The sequence below is a fragment of the Myxocyprinus asiaticus genome, chromosome 32 (genome assembly GCF_019703515.2).
Source record: "Myxocyprinus asiaticus isolate MX2 ecotype Aquarium Trade chromosome 32, UBuf_Myxa_2, whole genome shotgun sequence".
NCBI lineage: Eukaryota > Metazoa > Chordata > Actinopteri > Cypriniformes > Catostomidae > Myxocyprinus > Myxocyprinus asiaticus.
In genome coordinates, this window is record NC_059375.1 from 17437428 (window position 1) to 17455902 (window position 18475).

Consider the following 18475-nt stretch of genomic DNA (forward strand, 5'->3'; position numbering starts at 1 on the left):
TACAATAAAGCAGCTTTTACTCTAAGACTTCATCTGATATGAGTGTACACTGTACATCATTTTAAAATCATTTTTCAAAAAATACTATTCTGCTATTAGGCTACTATTTATTTTTGTATAAAAGTTTAGCTGAAAATGACTGATTGCACCGTATAAGGGACTTTGGAGTCAAAATTACAAGAGCTGCATACTGTTTTTAATGCCATGCTGATTTGCAAATGAAGTAGACTAACTCTAGTTATATTTGAGACATTTTGTTTATTCTTAAAACCATGGAGATTAATTCAATATAAATTAATGTGAACCATGTTGAACTGAGTCATGCTGATATATGTTCCCTTCCCTTATCTTTTGCTGTATCTTCCATAACAATAAAAGACTACATGAGACAGACAAGACAAGAGACAGAGAGAGAGTTTTTGGGCTGACCGTGTATAATACCCCTCTGACACAAGGGTTCTCAGCGGACTCCGCTGCATAATCTTAAAGCTTGTTTAGAGAACACAGGCAGTCTTTGTCTCCTGGGCTTGCCTGCAATAACGATGTTGAAAGACGATCCGTGTGTTGGTGAGGGTGGACATGTTTTCACTTTTAGCCAGGGCATTCACCGTATCACACAAAGCTTGCTTTATGGCTCTATTTGGCCATTAATTACAATGCAGGTGGAGACAAAGACAAATTTGACATGCCTGCTGAAGAGCCCTAAATAGATGGTTATTTTTATGGGTCAACTCAGGTGAATTTTCTTTCTAACGATTTATTGTTTAAAGAATACTTCACCCTAAAATTAAATTTCTGTCATTATTTTCTCACCCTCATGTCGTTTAAAACCCATATTACTTTCTTTCTTATGCAGAACACAAAAGGAGATTGTTTAATCAATATTGTAGTCTTTTGAATACAATGGCAGTGGATAGTGACTCACTTTAATGCTTAAAAAGCATCCAAAAGTTTCATAAAAGTAGTTTGACTTGTGCATCATATTCCAAGTCTTCTTATGGCATACGATAGGCGTCCGTTCAGCATTCATGAGAGAAGCTGGTCCACGTTGGCTTGTGTGTTCTTGTGAGAACTTGCGTTGAAAAATGACATTTTGGGGTTGTTTCTTACCAAAGGCGTTTACCTTTAGAAGAATTGGAATATGACGCACGAGTCGCATTGACTACTTTTATAATAATTTTGGGTCCTTGTTTAAGCTTCAAAACGAGTCACTATCCACTGCCATTGTATTAAAAAAACAGCTTAGATATTTATTAATACATCATATTTTTGTTCCACATATGAAAGAAAGTCAAACAGTTTTTCACGACATGAGACTGTGTAAATTATGACAGAAATGTAATTTTGGAGTGAACTAATCCTTTAATGAGATTATGACAGATGGTCACATTTGACCTGCAATAAAAGAAACTGATCATCTCATCACAAAGTAACATCATAATGATTTACTGTACACATTTTGCTTATGTTATATTGTTGCAATCGATCAAAGAATCCAGTTTTATCTATAAAGTAGCATTTTGAAATGTATTTCCACTTAAAGGGATAGTTCACCCAAAAATGAAAATTCTCTCATCATTTACTCACCCTCATGCCATCCCAGATATATATGACCTTCTTTCTTCTGCAGAACACAAACAAAGATTTTTAGAAGAATAGTTCAGCTCTGTAGGTCCATACAATGCAAGTGAATGGTGACCAGAACTTTGAAGGTCCAAAAAGCACAAAAGGCATCATACAAGTTGTCCATAAGACTCCAGTGTTTTTTTTTTTTTTTTTTAATTGCCAAAAAAAATAAATAAATAAATAAAATAAAAAAACTTTTGTCAGTGTTCTCATAACCGTGCATAGTAGGGCTGGTCAAAGAGGAGATTTATAGTAAAAAGGGCTTAAATATTGATCTTTTTCTCGCCCACACCTATAATATCACTTCTGAAAATATGGATTTAACCACTGGAGTCTTCTAGATTACTTTTATACTGCCTTTATGAGCTTTTTGCTGCCTCAGTGTTCTGGGCACTGTCCACTTGCATTGTATGGACCTACAGAGCTGAGATATTCTAAAAACCTTCATTTTTGTTCAGAATAAGAAAGTCAGTCACATCTGGGATGGCATGAGGGTGAGTTAATGATTAAAGGATTTTCATTTTTGGGTGAACTATCACCCAACTATCACTTTAAGGACATCTTCGTTCTTTTGAGGACATCACTAGTGACCTAAATATACAGTAAATATGTATTAATTCCTCAAAGAAAAGAAAATTTAGGATCTAGGTCACTAATCAAATAAACACATTTGTGACATTGACCATGTTAACTTCATACAAAATTCATTGTTTCCATTGAAGCCCACAAGATTCTTTTTGGAACATTCTCAAATCATGCTGGGATAACATGAATCGAGTACCTGCTGTCATTAAATAATAAAAAAGTAGTACACATGATTGCTCTAACGGTAAGGAAAGATACGGTATAATGAGGGTAAACCTTTCAGGTTATGAAAGTTCAGTTTCTGTACACCATATGCCTGAATTTCAAATTCAAAGGCAGTGAGGAAAGAGTTTCAGGGGTCAGTAGGTACAATGAGGTCAAAGTGAGTTAAGATTGATGGTACTGAGTGAATGAACAGTGTTTGATGCTGAATCGGGACTAAGGTGTTCCTCTGCCAGACGTGTTTGTAATCTGATGGTTTGGGTGTTGCTCCATGAGCAGTGTGGGGTTTGTAGCCTGCTGTGTAGTATCTCTTGGACATCTTGAATGTTCTGTTAATTTATAGTAATCCATGCTGGTTAAGGCATCAGAAAATGCTAAAGATTAAAGGTATAAGAATGTGTAATTATGCAAATTCGAGAGTTAACAGCTAATGACTATGCCATGGCAGGATAATATATTTTGTATATAATGATATTTGAGAGCATAATTGCGTACAATCAATCTTCCAAGCATCTGTTGATAAATGATGATAACTATGTTGTTAGTTAAGAATGCTTTAACTTTGTTTCCAATGTCAGTTTTTCATTGTGCTAAGCAGCTTTCTTTGTGTGTGTGTGTGTGTGTGTGTGTGTGTGTGTGTGTGTGTGTGTGTGTGTGTGTGTGTGTTTGTACTGTATGTACAGTGGAGTTGGAGGGAAAATTGTCCCCAAAAGTGAACTAAATCTGTCATATCCCCCATTTGGAGACATTTGAGGATGTCTTAATTTGAAAAATAATTTCATAAACCAAGCAAATACTGATTTTTTTCTTTTTTCTTTTAGTGATAGTGATAGTGTTAGGTGTTGGGTTAGGCTTAATCTACAGCAATTATAGCTTTATATAAAAACAATAGAAGTTTTTTGATTATGTTTGTGTGTGTGTGGATAGCGAGGAGATTTGTTCAGTTAGTGTAAATGGGGTGTGGAGTTTCTTGCAGCCTGCCGAGGTGAGCTTGTGTTTGTGTGTGTGTGTCTCAGTCTGTCTCTGTATGACTGCTGCTTGGTCATGGCTGTGCTCTCTGCTGAAGTCCTTCGCTGGCATGTGAGTACTCTTCGTCCTTGGCTTTCTTTCATTTGTCATAATTTGGGGTTTTGCATATTCTTGTTGGATATGTTGTGCTTTGCATCCCTCAAATTTCTGCTTGTCCTTGCTTGCACAAAATATCATTTTATCATTGTCATTAACTGTTACTTAGTTTTACAATTCAGCTATTTTGAAATGGGAATGAGTCATTCAGGCCTTTGGGTTTGTGCGTATGTATGTGTGTGTGTGTGTGTGTGTGGTGCTGAATTACAGTAGTTTGATCTAAGGATGTCAGCATGTATGTTATGGGATGTCCTTCAGCTATACTGTTCAGACAAACGTCCTGCCGCAGACATGAATATATCTCAAAAAGATGCAGTATAGTGTGCCACAAGACATACATCATGGTTCTCGCACTAATATTCATACCTTTCTGTCAATATAGGAACAACATTACTGCCATTTACAGATAGAGAAAATAGAGAGTATTCTTGTTTGTCCCCCCCCCCCCCCCCCACTAGTTCTTTGTGAATTTATCATGTTAAAAACTAGATGGTGACAAATGATTAAATTGGAACACTTGGTGCTTGTTGTTTGTACACGGAAAAGTGAAGTTTAAAGACTCGACCCAGAATATTTGCTTTGTGATATTTTCACAAAAATTCCTGCATGTCCCATCTAGTTGGCTGTTCAGTCTTCCTCTGTGGTTACACACTGTGTGATTATACAGCCACACTGATTGGATACCTTTTCTTAGATTTGGACATTTTATATACTGTGGAAAGAAAGCCAAAAGTATTTTTTGCAAACACACATCCACATACAGTATGTGCCCATCTAAAGGACTGGGGTGGTCCTGAACACTTCATATTTCTGTATTTTGTATTCTAATCCATTCATCTCCAATAGCCGATCACTTTAGACCGGGAACACCACAGGTGTGAAAAACTTCACAAAGTGAAATAAAACCAATAAAATTTTATGATAATTATCTAAAAACAATTTTTTTTTGTTTTTGTGAATGTCCAGTGTAACGCTGATCTGTGTCTCATTCCACAGGTCCGTATTGAGGAACTGGAGGAAGAACTGGAGGCCGAGAGAGGCTTACGGGCCAAGGTACTACACAGAACGTCAGCTCAACATAAAGGGATAGTTCAATCAAAAAAGAAAATTTCTTCATCATTTAATCAACCTAGATTCATGTTCACTATTCATTTTGACTACATCTTTTTTTTCTTTCCATACAATGAGAGTGAATGGTAAATGAGGCTAAGGTTCTCCTAACATCTCTTTTGTGTTTCACTGAGGAAATAAATACTTTCTGTGATTAAATGATGACAGTATTTTCATTTGTGGGTTAACTATCTTTTTAATCACAATCCTGTGATTTTGAATGGCTCTTTTTAATAGTTCACCCAAAAATGAAAATTCTCTCATCATTTACTCACTATTATGCCATCCTGGATGTGTATGACACAAATTAAGATTTTTAGAAGAATTTCTCAGCTCTTTTGGTCCATACAATGCAAGTGAATGGTTGCCAAAATTTTGAAGCTCCAAAAATCACATAAGTCAGCATTAAAGTAATCCATGTGACACCAGTGGTTGAATCTATATCTTCAGAAGCAATTTGATTGGTGTGGGGGAGAAACAGATGAATATTTTAGTCAATCTTTACTATAAATTATCCTCCTGCTCAGTCAATCTCCACTTTAACTTTTACTTTCACATTCTTCTTCTTGTGTTTTTGGTGATTCACATTTTTCATGCATACACCCCCTACTAAGTAGGAAGAAGAATTTCTACAAACATTGACTTATATGTTGTCTGTTTCTCACCCACACCTATCATAACACTTCTGAAGACATGGCTTTAACCACTGGAGTCTTATGGATTACTTTTATGCTGCCTTTATGTGCTTTTTGGAATGTCAAAATTTTGGCACCCATTCACTTGCATTGTATGGACCGACAGAGCTGTGATATTCTTCTAAAAATCTTCATTTGTGTTCAACAGAAGAAAGAAAGTCATACACATCTGGGATGGCATGAGGGTGAGTAAAGGATGAGAGAATTTTCATTTTTGGGTGAACTACTCCTTTAATTTGATTTATTTAAATTTTTTTTTTTTTTTTTTTTTTTTTAGCTCAGCATCTTCTAAACGCACAAGCTCAGATCTTTTTCCAAAGATAATTTCCACACAGAATGTCACCCATTATCTTATCTAGTACTTTTTGACTGATGAGGTATTTGTGGCACTTACATTTTTAAAAGTACCTGAATGTACCTGCAAACAATTAGAGGCTAACATCAACCTTCAACATCTCACATTTAAATTACTAGGCATATTCTGTGAGTTAGTAACTAACTACATAAAATTAGTGGTGCTTTTAACGTAATCATTGTTTTTAGTTACATGACAGTGGTCAAGCTGTCTTCAAAGTAGTGTAGCTTTTCAAGGAACAAGCAATTTTTTCCAACATGTAGCAGTGTGGTAAAATGCTACATCACTGTCTTAACTGTGTTGCGCCTGCAGCAAGTCAAGCAAATGATTAGAAGATTCATTCTAGTGAATCGATTAGTTCACATGGTTCTTGTAAAGGAACTGATTAAAAAATAAATAAAATAAAATAAAATAAAAAAAAAAGATTAATACATTTGATTCCATGCATTGCATTTTAGGTCTTCTTTTTAATAGCAAAATAAAGATATTGCCCCCTTTTTGTAAATTCAAAGGCATTGAATTTCTTCAATGAAGTTAACTACTTTTTTGCATGTGGCTTGTAGTGTAGCTTACTACTATTTCAAAAGGGTAGTTTTACTGTATTTATCTACTTTACATGGCAAGAGACAGTTTTTAAATATCCTACCACACACTGCCATCCATACACAATCATTTGAGTGGGATATGACATGTAACACAGTATTAAATTCTTGACCTCACAATGAAAATGAATTAATTGTGATTGATGACAGCCATCTGGTCTGATATGGTAATGTGGCTGTGTAGCATACACTCCTAATCCTGAACATACCTGAAGGGTATCAGGTATCAGGTGGAAGGCAGGTCATGTGAGGGGCTGTGTGGAATGAGTCTGGCAGTGGTTTGGGTTGTGTTAGCTCTAAGGGGCAGAAAGCTCAGAAGCAGACACCCTGTGGGGGTATAGGAAGGGGGAGCAGGGACTACGCCTCCAGTTGAGCCCAAATCATCTGCACCTGAAATAATACAGCCAGGGTGTTTCAAATCAGCAGAGGGGGCAACCCTTATCACAGCCAACTCATGTCAGTCAAACTGTCCCTCAGAGACACCTAATCCCTATTAAAAACTGCAGTTAAACAGGATGTCACCATATGACAGCAGTCTGATGGATACATGGGGAATGGGGAATTCTCTAATAATGAACTGTTTTTGCTGATAGCATTGTTTATTTGCAATGATGTTATTATGCAATAATCAGGTTAAGATGCTATTACAGCCAAAAATTCTTTGCTGGATGCAATTTGAATGGCAAAATTCACCACCTTGCAAGACAGTTCTAGGTTGTTACGATCTGACACACATGATTCTGTACAATATAACTCCACCACTGTGATTCAGGCACCAGAATCGCCTCTTTAAAATACTGAAAGTGGGCTTGAGTGCACTGTACATCTGGATATATGTCCTTTTATAATGCTTTTTCCATCATTTGATGAATTACTGCTGCCATGATTAATACAAATTATACGTAAGCATCACTTTTTAAAAGAATTCCATTTACTACCTGCTTTTTGCAAACCGTAATAACGTTAATTGCAGAAGACGAACAGCCAGACTGATCACACTGAATTCAGCAACAGTAGGCCAAAAGTTTTGCTGCTGAAATCGGTTTGTGCTAACTAAAATTTGAATCACTGCCTCCCAGTGGCTTAAACTGGAAGTGTTGTTGAATGTATGGGCATGTGTGAGCTCCAGTTTCCACACTGCAATCATTTTATTACTGAGTATTTTTGTCTTATTGTCTTGTAGATATATCTAAACATACTTCAAAAAAAAAAAAAAAAAAAAAATACTTGATACGCAGAAAGATTTTAAGTCTTGTTTTCAGAGAAATCTAACAAAATTTGGTGGGGTTTATGCTTAAAACAAGAACAGTTTGCCAATGGGGTAAGGAAAATACACTTGATTTTTCTTTTGAATCAAGTTTTTGTTTCTTATCCCATTGGCAAATATTTTTTGTCTTAATATATAAAATAAATGTTGCATAATGTTGCATAATTTTGTTAGATTTCTCTGAAATCTTTTAATTTTGCTTCTCAAGTCAATTTATCTTGTTTTAAGAATTTTTAGACATTTTAATTAAAAACAAGATAAAAATACTCCACATAACGTGAAAACGTCCACAAAAGCGAGTTGTGTTAAATGATGTGATACCGTCAACAGGAACCCTAACCCAAACCCCAACCCTAAACCTGACAATCAGTGGAGTAAAAATGTAATTCTAGAGCAAAAATGTTAATGTGACCATGTGAATATGATTTCTTCCTGGTTTCCATGGGACCAGAACCTATGTCTCTGAGGCTGGGCTAGAGGGAAATTAATTCACATTTAATATAATGCAAACATGTCTGATGGGAGGATGGCGCCTATTAGCAAGTCTGCCGAATGTGGTTGATTTCAGGGTACATTAACTTTCGGAACCAACATGTCGATTTCCTTTGCTATTATGTGAGAACAGCGCAGTTTTGTGAATAGTTTCACAAAAGTTTTTTTTTATTAGGACTCATTTACATAAAAACTACAGTATGTCTGTAATATTTATTCATTCAATTAATACATTTTTATTTGCCTAGGGAGGTGGTGTCTGTGCATGACCTAAAATAAAAGCATTGTACCTGATAAAGAGGCTTAAAATCTTTGCGAAGTACATCCGTTGATGTCATGATGGCTTAAGTCCAGCACTTATAGGTACTTGTGTTGCAAGCTACTGGAGATATCTTTTAAAAGGTGACATTATTGAGCACTGTGATCTTTCTGTTGCTGTAAGCTATAAAATGCCTAACAAAACCGGTGCAGGAACATTGGCTTACAGAGTGACATGCCCCTTGGCTATATACATGAAGATGTCTTCATGTTGGGTGGCATTCTTAATGGAGCCGTGTCTTTCCTAATCCACTGCAGAGTGTGAGAGTCAAGCACCGACATGCATACCTTTATCTCTCTGTTCCTGCGCCTGCCCCCCTCCAGAGGATCTTACACATCCTAGCTTCAGATAGATATTGCATTGTTCTTTCTTGTCTCTTTCACAGATAGCATCAGACATCTAGAGAAACTGACTGCATTATATTCCAGAGGACTTTGCAAAGGAATTTGAACCCCACTCACGCAAACATGCAAGCCAAAAGTGCACATGCTCCCTGACACATATATTGCCATTAGACCAAACAGATTTGGGTACTTAATATCTACTTAGTGTTTCCCTTTAGTTGGAATTGAAGATGTTGTTCAATTTCCTTTAGTTTGAGGTATAAAGAATGAGGATTAAACCAATTTTTAGCTTAGCAAAGTGGTTCTCAAACTTTTTTCAGACGGATCTAATGAAAATTACATGACTGTGACCCATCTCCCAAAAAGATGACGTTTTTAAGGTTAATGCTCTATGAAGTTTTAAATGGACACAACCTGCCTCCCTAAATTAAACCTTTAATAGAAACCTAACCAATAGTGTCATAAAAATAGGTGGGCATTTGTGAATGGGGGAGAGTTGGTACTCATACAAATTATTTTCATATCTGTAATTGGCATGACATGGTGTAATTGTTAAGATCATAAGGCCCATTACACCTATATTTTACACTTATTCCGTGGTCGTGAACCTGGGCAGAGACTTGGGAGCAGAAGACCTTCTTCTCCTCCTCCGCTTCCGGGCGGCCATGTACATTGACTCCCGGATGGACGAGGCTGGTAACGCTGGCTCCGGGATGGACGAGGCTGGTAACTCTGGCTCCGGGATGGACAAGGCTGGTAACGCTGGCTCCGGGATGGACGAGGCTGGTAACGCTGGCTCCGGGATGGACGAGGCTGGTAACGCTGGCTCCAGGATGGACGAGGCTGGTAACTCTGGCTCCAGGATGGACGAGGCTGGTAACGCTGGCTCCGGGATGGACGAGGCTGGTAACACTGGCTCTGGGATGGACGGGGCTGGTAATGCTGGCTCCGGGACGGACGAGGCTGGCAATGCTGTCTCTGGGACGGACTAGGCTGGCAACACGTGGCAGGCATGGAGCAAGTTGTCGCGGAAGGCTAGGAGCAAGGAGCCGCAGGTGGCTTGGAGCAAGGGGCCAAGGGAGGCTTGGCTATGACATGGCATGGAGCAGACTCAGGCATGGTTGTGACATAGCATGGAGCAGACTCTGGCATGGCTGTGACATGGCGTGGAAGGCTTGGAAGCCGGGATCAGGGTAGGGAGAGGAGGATCCTCTGAAGCAATAGTTTCTAATGTTAACTTCACGTATTCCTCCCAAGTGTAGTCTCCTGTCTCATGCAGTTCCCTCCACCGGTGAGCTGTGAGTCCGATCTGGTAAATAGATTTCAGGTGGGAATCAGCAAATCCTGTGTAGCTGGCAACGATGCTGAAAAGATGGGAGTATTCCCTTGTGGGTATATCCGCCTGGCTCAATTGAATGAAATAAGCCGCTAGATCCATTTTGTATGGTCAGTTGTTCTGTAACATCTGAAGGAAGTCACGAGAGCAGGATCTAGATGCAGCTTGATGTTTAATAGAAAAATAAGCAAAAGTACAAAACAGGGTAAACACTGGAACACGGCAAGACTAAGAACAGGGAACTAAAACAAACGTTATATCAAACAGGAGCAAAAACACAACAACTGGCAAAGACTGAGCAGACAACAGGGCATTATATACACAAGGATAAACAAGGTAATGGAAGACAGGTGAGAACATTCGGGAACAGCTGGCAGTGATGAGGGCAGTGAATTATGGGAAGTGTAGTCTGGGGAAAACAGAAGACAGAGGATAAACCCAAGGTAACACAACAGTGAATCATAACAATGGCACCAGCTACTGTTCTAGCCTATAATTTCTCTCAATAATTTACTTTGACAAATAGTGTCCCTTTTAGCTAATGAACCACTTTTATGTAATACGTTTATTTTAATTCCAGTCATTTGACATGGCACAGTATGCAAATATATTGCAACCAGCTGTAAAATAAGTTAAAAAAAAAGTTTTTCCGTTCAAGATATGCTTTCGTGTGTTACAGTACAAACATTTTTCTTGTTTATTTTACTAACCATCTGTTTGACAGCAGTGAATTCGGTGAGGATATTTATTGCTCTTTTTTTAACAACTGGGTTGGCAAACATCGTCCTCATGTGTGTATAGTTAAAATGTTATTGTTGGTTTATGCTGAATGTATGACTGAGTCAGTTGTTGGCATTGTGGGTCTTGGTGCTCATTGTGTCTTAGACGGTTAAGTTCCATAACATAATGTCAGGTTTTAAGTTACATGTGCAAATAGCATAATTGGGCCTGGCCCACCCAATCAGGAGCTTGGGCCACCCTGGCCCCACCCCCCATTACAACCAATCACAAAATTGGTGTGATGTTCAATTCAGCTCCAGATTTTCTTTTTCTTTTCTTTTCTTTTTTTTTTTTTTAAGTGTAGGCTGTCAAAACAATAGCCTTAGCCTCATTCACCTCACTACCTTTGCCGTTAACAAACGTGCTGAATGACAAAGCAATATTAATAACGATACTGTCGTTTTAACAGTCAGTGAACATATTACTAATCACTTGTACTGTACATTAAACAAAGCACAACATGCACAGATTTCTTATTCCGAAAGGACAAAAGAAAAGCACTTTTGCTCACCAGGATGCAGCTACCACCTCTTCCATTTGCGGCAACGAGGTCAGAGAAATAGTTGGGTCAAGTTCAACAGCATCTTAGGATGGTGTCAAAAACACAATTACACCTACACAAAAATGCAGCAATTCTGTCCCAAATGATTTAAACAAGGCAAATCATCATCAGCTGGCTCTGAAATCATACCCCCAAACTCTTCTCGGAGGGAGGGAGGGAGAGATGTTTTTCGGCCGCTTGGTTTCAGGGACGACTGTGGCTTGAATATTCTGTAGAGCGCGACGCATGCTTTTGTTTTCCATGTCGAGTATTTGGTGTTGCTTTTTCCGAGAAGGATACTTTAGTTTCGGCGAGTTTTAAAAACTGGAAAGAAGCATTAGAACGCGACCGCGGTCTTCAAAAACATGCTTGTAGCCAGGCTCATTTACAAGCCTCAACCGCGTGGGCAGAATTTCGCTGCCGACAGGTGTCAGGGGAGACCATAGCATGTTTACTCAGCCCCCAACAGATAGAAAAGAATCGATATTACATAAAAAGCGTGGCAGGTGTTGTGAAAGTTTTAGCAGTCAATGAGCTTCCACTACATGGAGATTGGGAAACATTTGACAATGAGGAGGATTGCATTGCTGCGGGGCTTTTTGCCAAGCTGTTTAAATACACGTTGGAAAAAGATAAATACCTTGCTGACATTACGTCAAGTATCCCAGAAAATTCAAAGTACACTTCCAAAACCATCCAGAATGAAGTGATTGAAATTTTGGCATCCATGATTCTGAAAAAAATAAATAAAACAGAAATATGACACTGCTGATTCAGCTGCATTCTGTTTAAAAAGTGATGGCACAAGGGATCGGTGCAACACTGAAAATGTGTCTGTTGTAATCCGCTTTGTGTGCAATGGTGTGCCAGAGGAACATCTCATTGGCTTGTTAGAACTACAGCAGCTTGATGCAGATTACATCACCACTGAAATATTAAGACACTTGTCTCATACAGGATTCAGTTCTGACAATATACTGAGCCAGTGTTATGATGGAGCATCAGTGATGAGTGGGGTGCGAGGCAGTGTTCAGACTTTATTGCAAAAAAGGTTGGGCAGGCAACATCCACTGCTATAACCACCAGCTTCACCTCTCCATCATACATGCAATTCAAAGTGAACCTTGTGCCAAAATATTCTTTGACTTGTCAGAGGTTGTTAGAAATCCGCTGGACAAGTCATTTTGAAGTTACCAAATGTGTTGTGGATAACGAGGAAGTCATTCTTGACATACTTTCCAAGGTTTCTCACCATGTTGATTTGTGCAGTGCAGCTGAAGTACTGCAGGTATCTCTTAGTGCACTGAGAAATCTCAGAGAAAATGACAGTCAATTGCCCTCATCAAAATGTGGACTATTAATCCCTTCTATGCTGACTCTGTCATTGTATCACCTATAGGGCAAGAAGGGCAGTCAGGCTCTGAATGTTCCACTGAAGCTCTAAGGCAACAGATGTTAAACATTGTTGATACAGCTGTATCAGAGATGTAAAACAGGTTTTCCACAAAGAATTTAGAGCTGATGCAAGCCCTCTCATGTTTGATGCCAAAATCCAACAAATTTCTTGACATTCAGCTGCCTGAGCCTTTCTGTAGTCTTGCAGGGGTTGCAAAAAGTGAGCTGCATAGTGAAATTCTTGTTGCCAGACCAATGCTGACCAAAAAGCTTCCAACTGATGCTGACTGTTCGGCTGTTTGCAAACTCTTGCAGGAATACAAAGATGCATTTCCAGGTCTTCATATACTGTATGTGTCTGCCCTGGTCATGGGCGTTTCTACTGCTTCATGTGAGACCTCATTCTCCACTCTGGCAAGAATTTTTACACCGTTTTGCCGCACAATGCTTCACGAGAGGAAAAACATTCTTGTACAATTAGCTCATAAAAAATCAATAACACATGAACTGGACATGGATGAGTTTGTGACCGAATTTTCTAAAACAAACAGAAAGCTAATGCTGTAAATATTATAGTAGTGATATCAATAGTTCGATGCACAGTCTCGGACCTGTACCTGTTGTGATAAAATCTACAGTTACTAAATTGTTACAAAATCTGTTATAGAGGACAATAAAATAATATTAAAAACAGACAAAAAAATTAAAAATAAAATAATAAATAAAATAAAAAACTAGATAAAAAAGTTCATCAAGACAAACATTATGTTGGCTTGAGAAAGCCTGGCCAATTTTTTTAAAAGCTTAAAGTTTGAAAGTTAAGCTTAAGAATGTATGTATGTAGATAGATAGATAGATAGATAGATAGATAGATAGATAGATAGATAGATAGATAGATAGATAGATAGATAGACAGACAGATAGATACATAGATATCCATCCACATAATATCCTCTGTACTTAAAAGAGGAAAAACTAATGCTCTAAGTTTAACCCATCAAACTAGACTTTGTTATGTTTGGTTGTAATCACACCCCCACATCTGTCACCAACCCCACTTTAACTGTACACACATACTCATGCCCTGACCTGCAAATGGATCCTCTCTTTTTCATCTCAATTTAAAATGGAACACCTCCAACAGTTTTGTATTTAGATTTAGAATCTAACTATGTATAGTTATACATGTTAAATAAATATTGACGTGAGCAGCTAGTATTACATAGCAACAAATGCTAATTTTGTGGCATGTTTGGAAGTAAATGTTCCATAAAGTCAAGTTCATTGCCTTTTATAGGTGGAGAAGCAGCGAGCTGACTTGACCCGTGAACTGGATGACCTGACTGACAAACTGGAGGAAGCAGGGGGAGCCACAGCCTCTCAGGTACACAAATGCTCTCTTTATCATTCATAATCAGAAAAAAATGTGCCAAAACTTTATATTTAGGAGTACAACAGCTTGCCACTGGGTTAGTACCCTCAAAGGTACACTCACTGTATCCTCTACATGTCAGGTAGCAATGTATTTTTATCTTATCTGTCCCTTAAGGGTACATAAAAAACCTTAACCTCCTGAGACCTGAGCATGACTGCTGTGTGCATTTTCCATTTTCGTTTTTGATTTGTAACTAGTACCACCTAAGAAACATGCAAAAAAAAAAAAAAAAAAACCATAACAATGTATTGCAACATATGTGGACAGCGGGACTAAGCTGTGAAATTTTAAATAATACCAAGCTATAGAAAGTCAGAGTTTTTTTCATCAGACTGTTTATTATGTTTCTAGTGGTATTGGTTGTTCATGTTTTTGAGACGTTACAGACATTACATCAGAAATTTGCATAATTAATTCTGATTCAAAGTAATGGCCACCATCAGCCAATCACTGCCAACCATGTTAAAATAAAAAGATACATTATAAATTCTGAATCTATATACTGATTACCATTGTCCCATGTCTGCCAAACATGTTGAGTGGTCCAAACATCATCTGCAGCCTGAAACTGATCTTTTTATTGGAAGTTTGGATTGAATGCACTTAGCTGCCCAGGAAAGCTATAGGATGCTCCTTTGCTCCCTATTTAGTAAATGACTTAACCCCCAGTGTGCTCTCTGTCTGCACTGGTCTCAGAACACTCAAAATGCACATTATTGTCATCCTAACTCTGTATACAGCCTCTGAAAGTAAAATTTGTCATCTTTTGGATAAACCCATTGATTCTCAATGTGATAATGCACAGTAAATATAGAATAATAAAAAAAATGTGCTAAAGTGCACATTAGTGTACATTGTGTTTAGCAGCGTAGCATTTTGGATGAAAACTAGAGACTGTAATCTTTAGAATCAAACATGTTTCAAAATTGAATTAGGTTTCTTACCAGATGTAGTTTTGTTGCCGTTTCTCTCAAAGACAAACTCAGTTGTGGTTGGCACCATGTTCTTTTGTCACGACCCAGTATGTAAAAGTTTAACCCTTTACTGACAGCCCAGAGTCTTTTGAACTGAGATCAGTCTGTTTAAATTAATTTAAAGTATGCATTGTATATAGCTACACTGTAAAATACTGGCAGCGGTGGTTGCCAGAAATTCACCATAACAAAATACGGTAACAACGTTTCAGGCTTTATGGGATGTAATTTTGATGCCTGTGCATTACCGTCGTTTATATTATTAAATAATAAACTTGATATATTCACTAGGGATGGGCGGATCAATCCTAAAGTATCTATACTTACGATACTGATGTTGTATCAAATATATCGATCCTCACACAAAATATCGATTCTAAAAAAAAATTAAAAAAATAATTTAAACTAGGGATATTATTATTTGGTGACCATGAACATGAATAATAAACATAAGCTTCAAAACGAAATAAAAAGGATTAGGCTATATTAGCAAATACTTGTGCAGGATGGGAACTATTTCTTCCGCTCATCTTAACATGCATGCTGAAAGACACAAGCAGACAAGCACTTGCGCAACACTCTTTCAAACAAGAGGGATCTGTGCCTTGTAATGTAAATCAAAGAAACAGCTTCTGGAGTAAATTCACTCGTTCAAAAATGAGTTTGTGTGTAATTGTTGTTAATAAGTAATTAAAAAATAGTTAATCATGGTTTTACTAAAGTAATATTGTAGTAACCATGTTTTTATTTTTTTGGCTGAAACCATGGTTTTACTATAGTAATATCGTAGGAGTAACCATGGTTAATTGTGTGGTAACTATGGTTTAACTAAATACTATGGTTAAACTATAGTCACTGTAGTGAAACCATGGTTAATTTGTGTAAGGGTAAAGAAAATTACCTATTTTATCCCAAGAAATAAAAAATAAATAAATAAATAAATAAATATTAGAAGTATTGGTATCGACGATATTGGACTTGAAATTATTGGTATCGGATCGAAAAGAAAATAATTGGTATCGCCCATCCATAATATTCACTTTCTGAAACTGTAAAAATCTGCTTTTCACTTTATGATGTTTTGTTAATCACTGTAGTAATTATAAAAGGTCACATAATGGCATAAAGTTCATCAATAGAGGCCCTTCCTGGAGCAATGACCTGTAAACATGTAGTGACAGCGCTCAGTGTCACTCACACAAACACTAAACACCATCAGGGTAACACATGTGAAATAAAAAATAATGCAGTAAACATTAACTAAACTACATCAGATATAACACAGAACACCTCAGTGTACATGACTGATATTAAAAATAAGAAGAAATATAACTATTCCCATAAAATATAATGAAATGCAATGGGTCATGCAGGGATTTCTGGGAACGCACGATTATTGTTCCCCTTCTGTCACTCACTCGACGTTGTGTCGATGTAGTGACACTAGGGGTCGCTCTTGGGAGCCCCAAACACCACTAATCTTTGAGAAAAGGCCAATGAGAATTGGCGAGTGGAATTTGCATGCCACTCCCCCGGACATACGGGTATAAAAGGAGCTGGCTTGCAACCACTCATTCAGTGGCTTGCAACCACTCATTCACTCATTTCATTCAGAATTCCACTGCCGGCCCATTCACCTCAGAAAGAAGCATATGCTGTTGGATATACGGCACATTCCAGCAGCTTTCTCTCCTTCTGCACGCTTAGTGCAGACTACGCCCCTGGGCGTTTCGACAGCGCTACTAAGAGAGTATATATTTCTCGAAGAGTATATTTTCCTCTATCAGAGCAACACACTGACGTGAATGTCTTTTTAAAGACGCGTCTTTTTAAAGATGCCTTTCCATCTTTGTGTGATTCCTGGATGCGGTTGTTATCTCTCCACCTCCGACGGCCACGGGCGTTGCCTCACGTGTCTGGGCCGCGATCACACTGAGGCAGCATTCGTGGATGGTTCGTGTTCTCATTGCAAAAACATGACCATGGCAACGTTGCAGTCGCAACTCCAGCCGCCCCCTGCTCTGCGCCTTCTACCTACGGGTACGAGGCCAGCCCGGCTGGCACTAGAGGTGATTTGGGGATTTCAATGGGTGCGTCTTGCCGGGTAAATCCCCGTGGACTTCCCATTCCCCAGCACGCTCGTCTGCCCCCGTCGAGTTCCGAGATGAGGCGAGCTCACCTCACGGCCAGCTTAACATCTCTTTCGGGGCTTGCAAGCAAGATGAGTCCTCGATCGCTGTGTCGGAGAGCGCACTGGCGATGTTGGATGCCGAGGACTCGACTGGGCTGCCACCTTTGGGTCTGCCCACCCAGTCTGAGGCCACTGCAGTATCGCCATGCTTGCCCAGGCCGCCATGAGTGTCAGGTTGGACTAGAACCCTCCACCCTCCCCTGAGCCCTCTCGGGTAGATGACTGGTTCCTGGGCTTGGGGCGGTGTTCACAGCCGCACCACCCCCCCCCCACCCCCCCACCCCCCCGGTCCCTTTCTTCCCGGAAGTGCACGACAAACTATCGAGGTCATGGAGGGCACTTTTTTCTGCCCAAACCCGACTTCCCAGTTGCAGTTACGCTGAGATCCCTCAGGTGGATAAGGTGGTTGCGGTGCATCTCTGCGCTCCCCTCCAGGGCCTGTAGGACTACGTTTTCTCTGGCGACCAAAGCCTACAGTGCCTCTGGATAGGCCACCTCCACCCTGCATGCCATGGCCCTCTTGCAAGTACATCAGGCCAAGGCACTGAAAGAGCTGCAGGTGGGTAGTCCTGAACCCAATGTGATGCAGGAGCTGTGCTCGGCAACCAACCTTGACCTCTGGGCGACGAAAGTCATGGCGCGAGCACTCAGGCAGGTGATGTCCACCTTGGTGGTCCAGGAGTGCCACCTGTGGCTGAATCTGGTCGAGATGAGGGACGTGACAAGGTTCACTTTCTCAACGCTCCCATCTCCCAGATCAGCATATTTGGCAACACCGTCGAGGACTTTGCCCAGCAGTTCTCGGCAGTGAAGAAGCAGACGGAGGCGATGCAGCACATCTTGCCCCGGCACAGCTCAAGATCCCATACCCTGTCTGCTCGCCAAGGGCATCCCCCTGCAGCGGCGAAAACATGAAAACAGCCCAAGCCCAGTTCTCGGACCCAGCGTAGAGCCCCCCGCAGGAAGCTGACGCCCCCCACCTCACGACCTGGCACAAGGACACGGGAGGCATGACCCAGGGAGGGAGATGTCCGCTGCTACCATGGAGCTGGTACCCAGGCCACTCCGTCCCCCGGTGGAA

General features: G+C 39.5%; 1 protein-coding gene across 2 annotated transcripts in view; it reads left to right on the forward strand.

Annotated features, from left to right (window-relative positions):
- LOC127423266 (myosin-16-like) overlaps positions 1 to 18475 on the forward strand; it is a 90636-nt gene that overhangs the window by 47028 nt on the left and 25133 nt on the right. For both annotated transcript variants that reach the window (XM_051667422.1, XM_051667423.1), the window contains exons 8-9: positions 4555 to 4611; positions 14092 to 14178. In XM_051667422.1, the coding sequence (XP_051523382.1) occupies positions 4555 to 4611; positions 14092 to 14178 (144 nt within the window). The remainder of the gene's footprint in view (positions 1 to 4554; positions 4612 to 14091; positions 14179 to 18475) is intronic.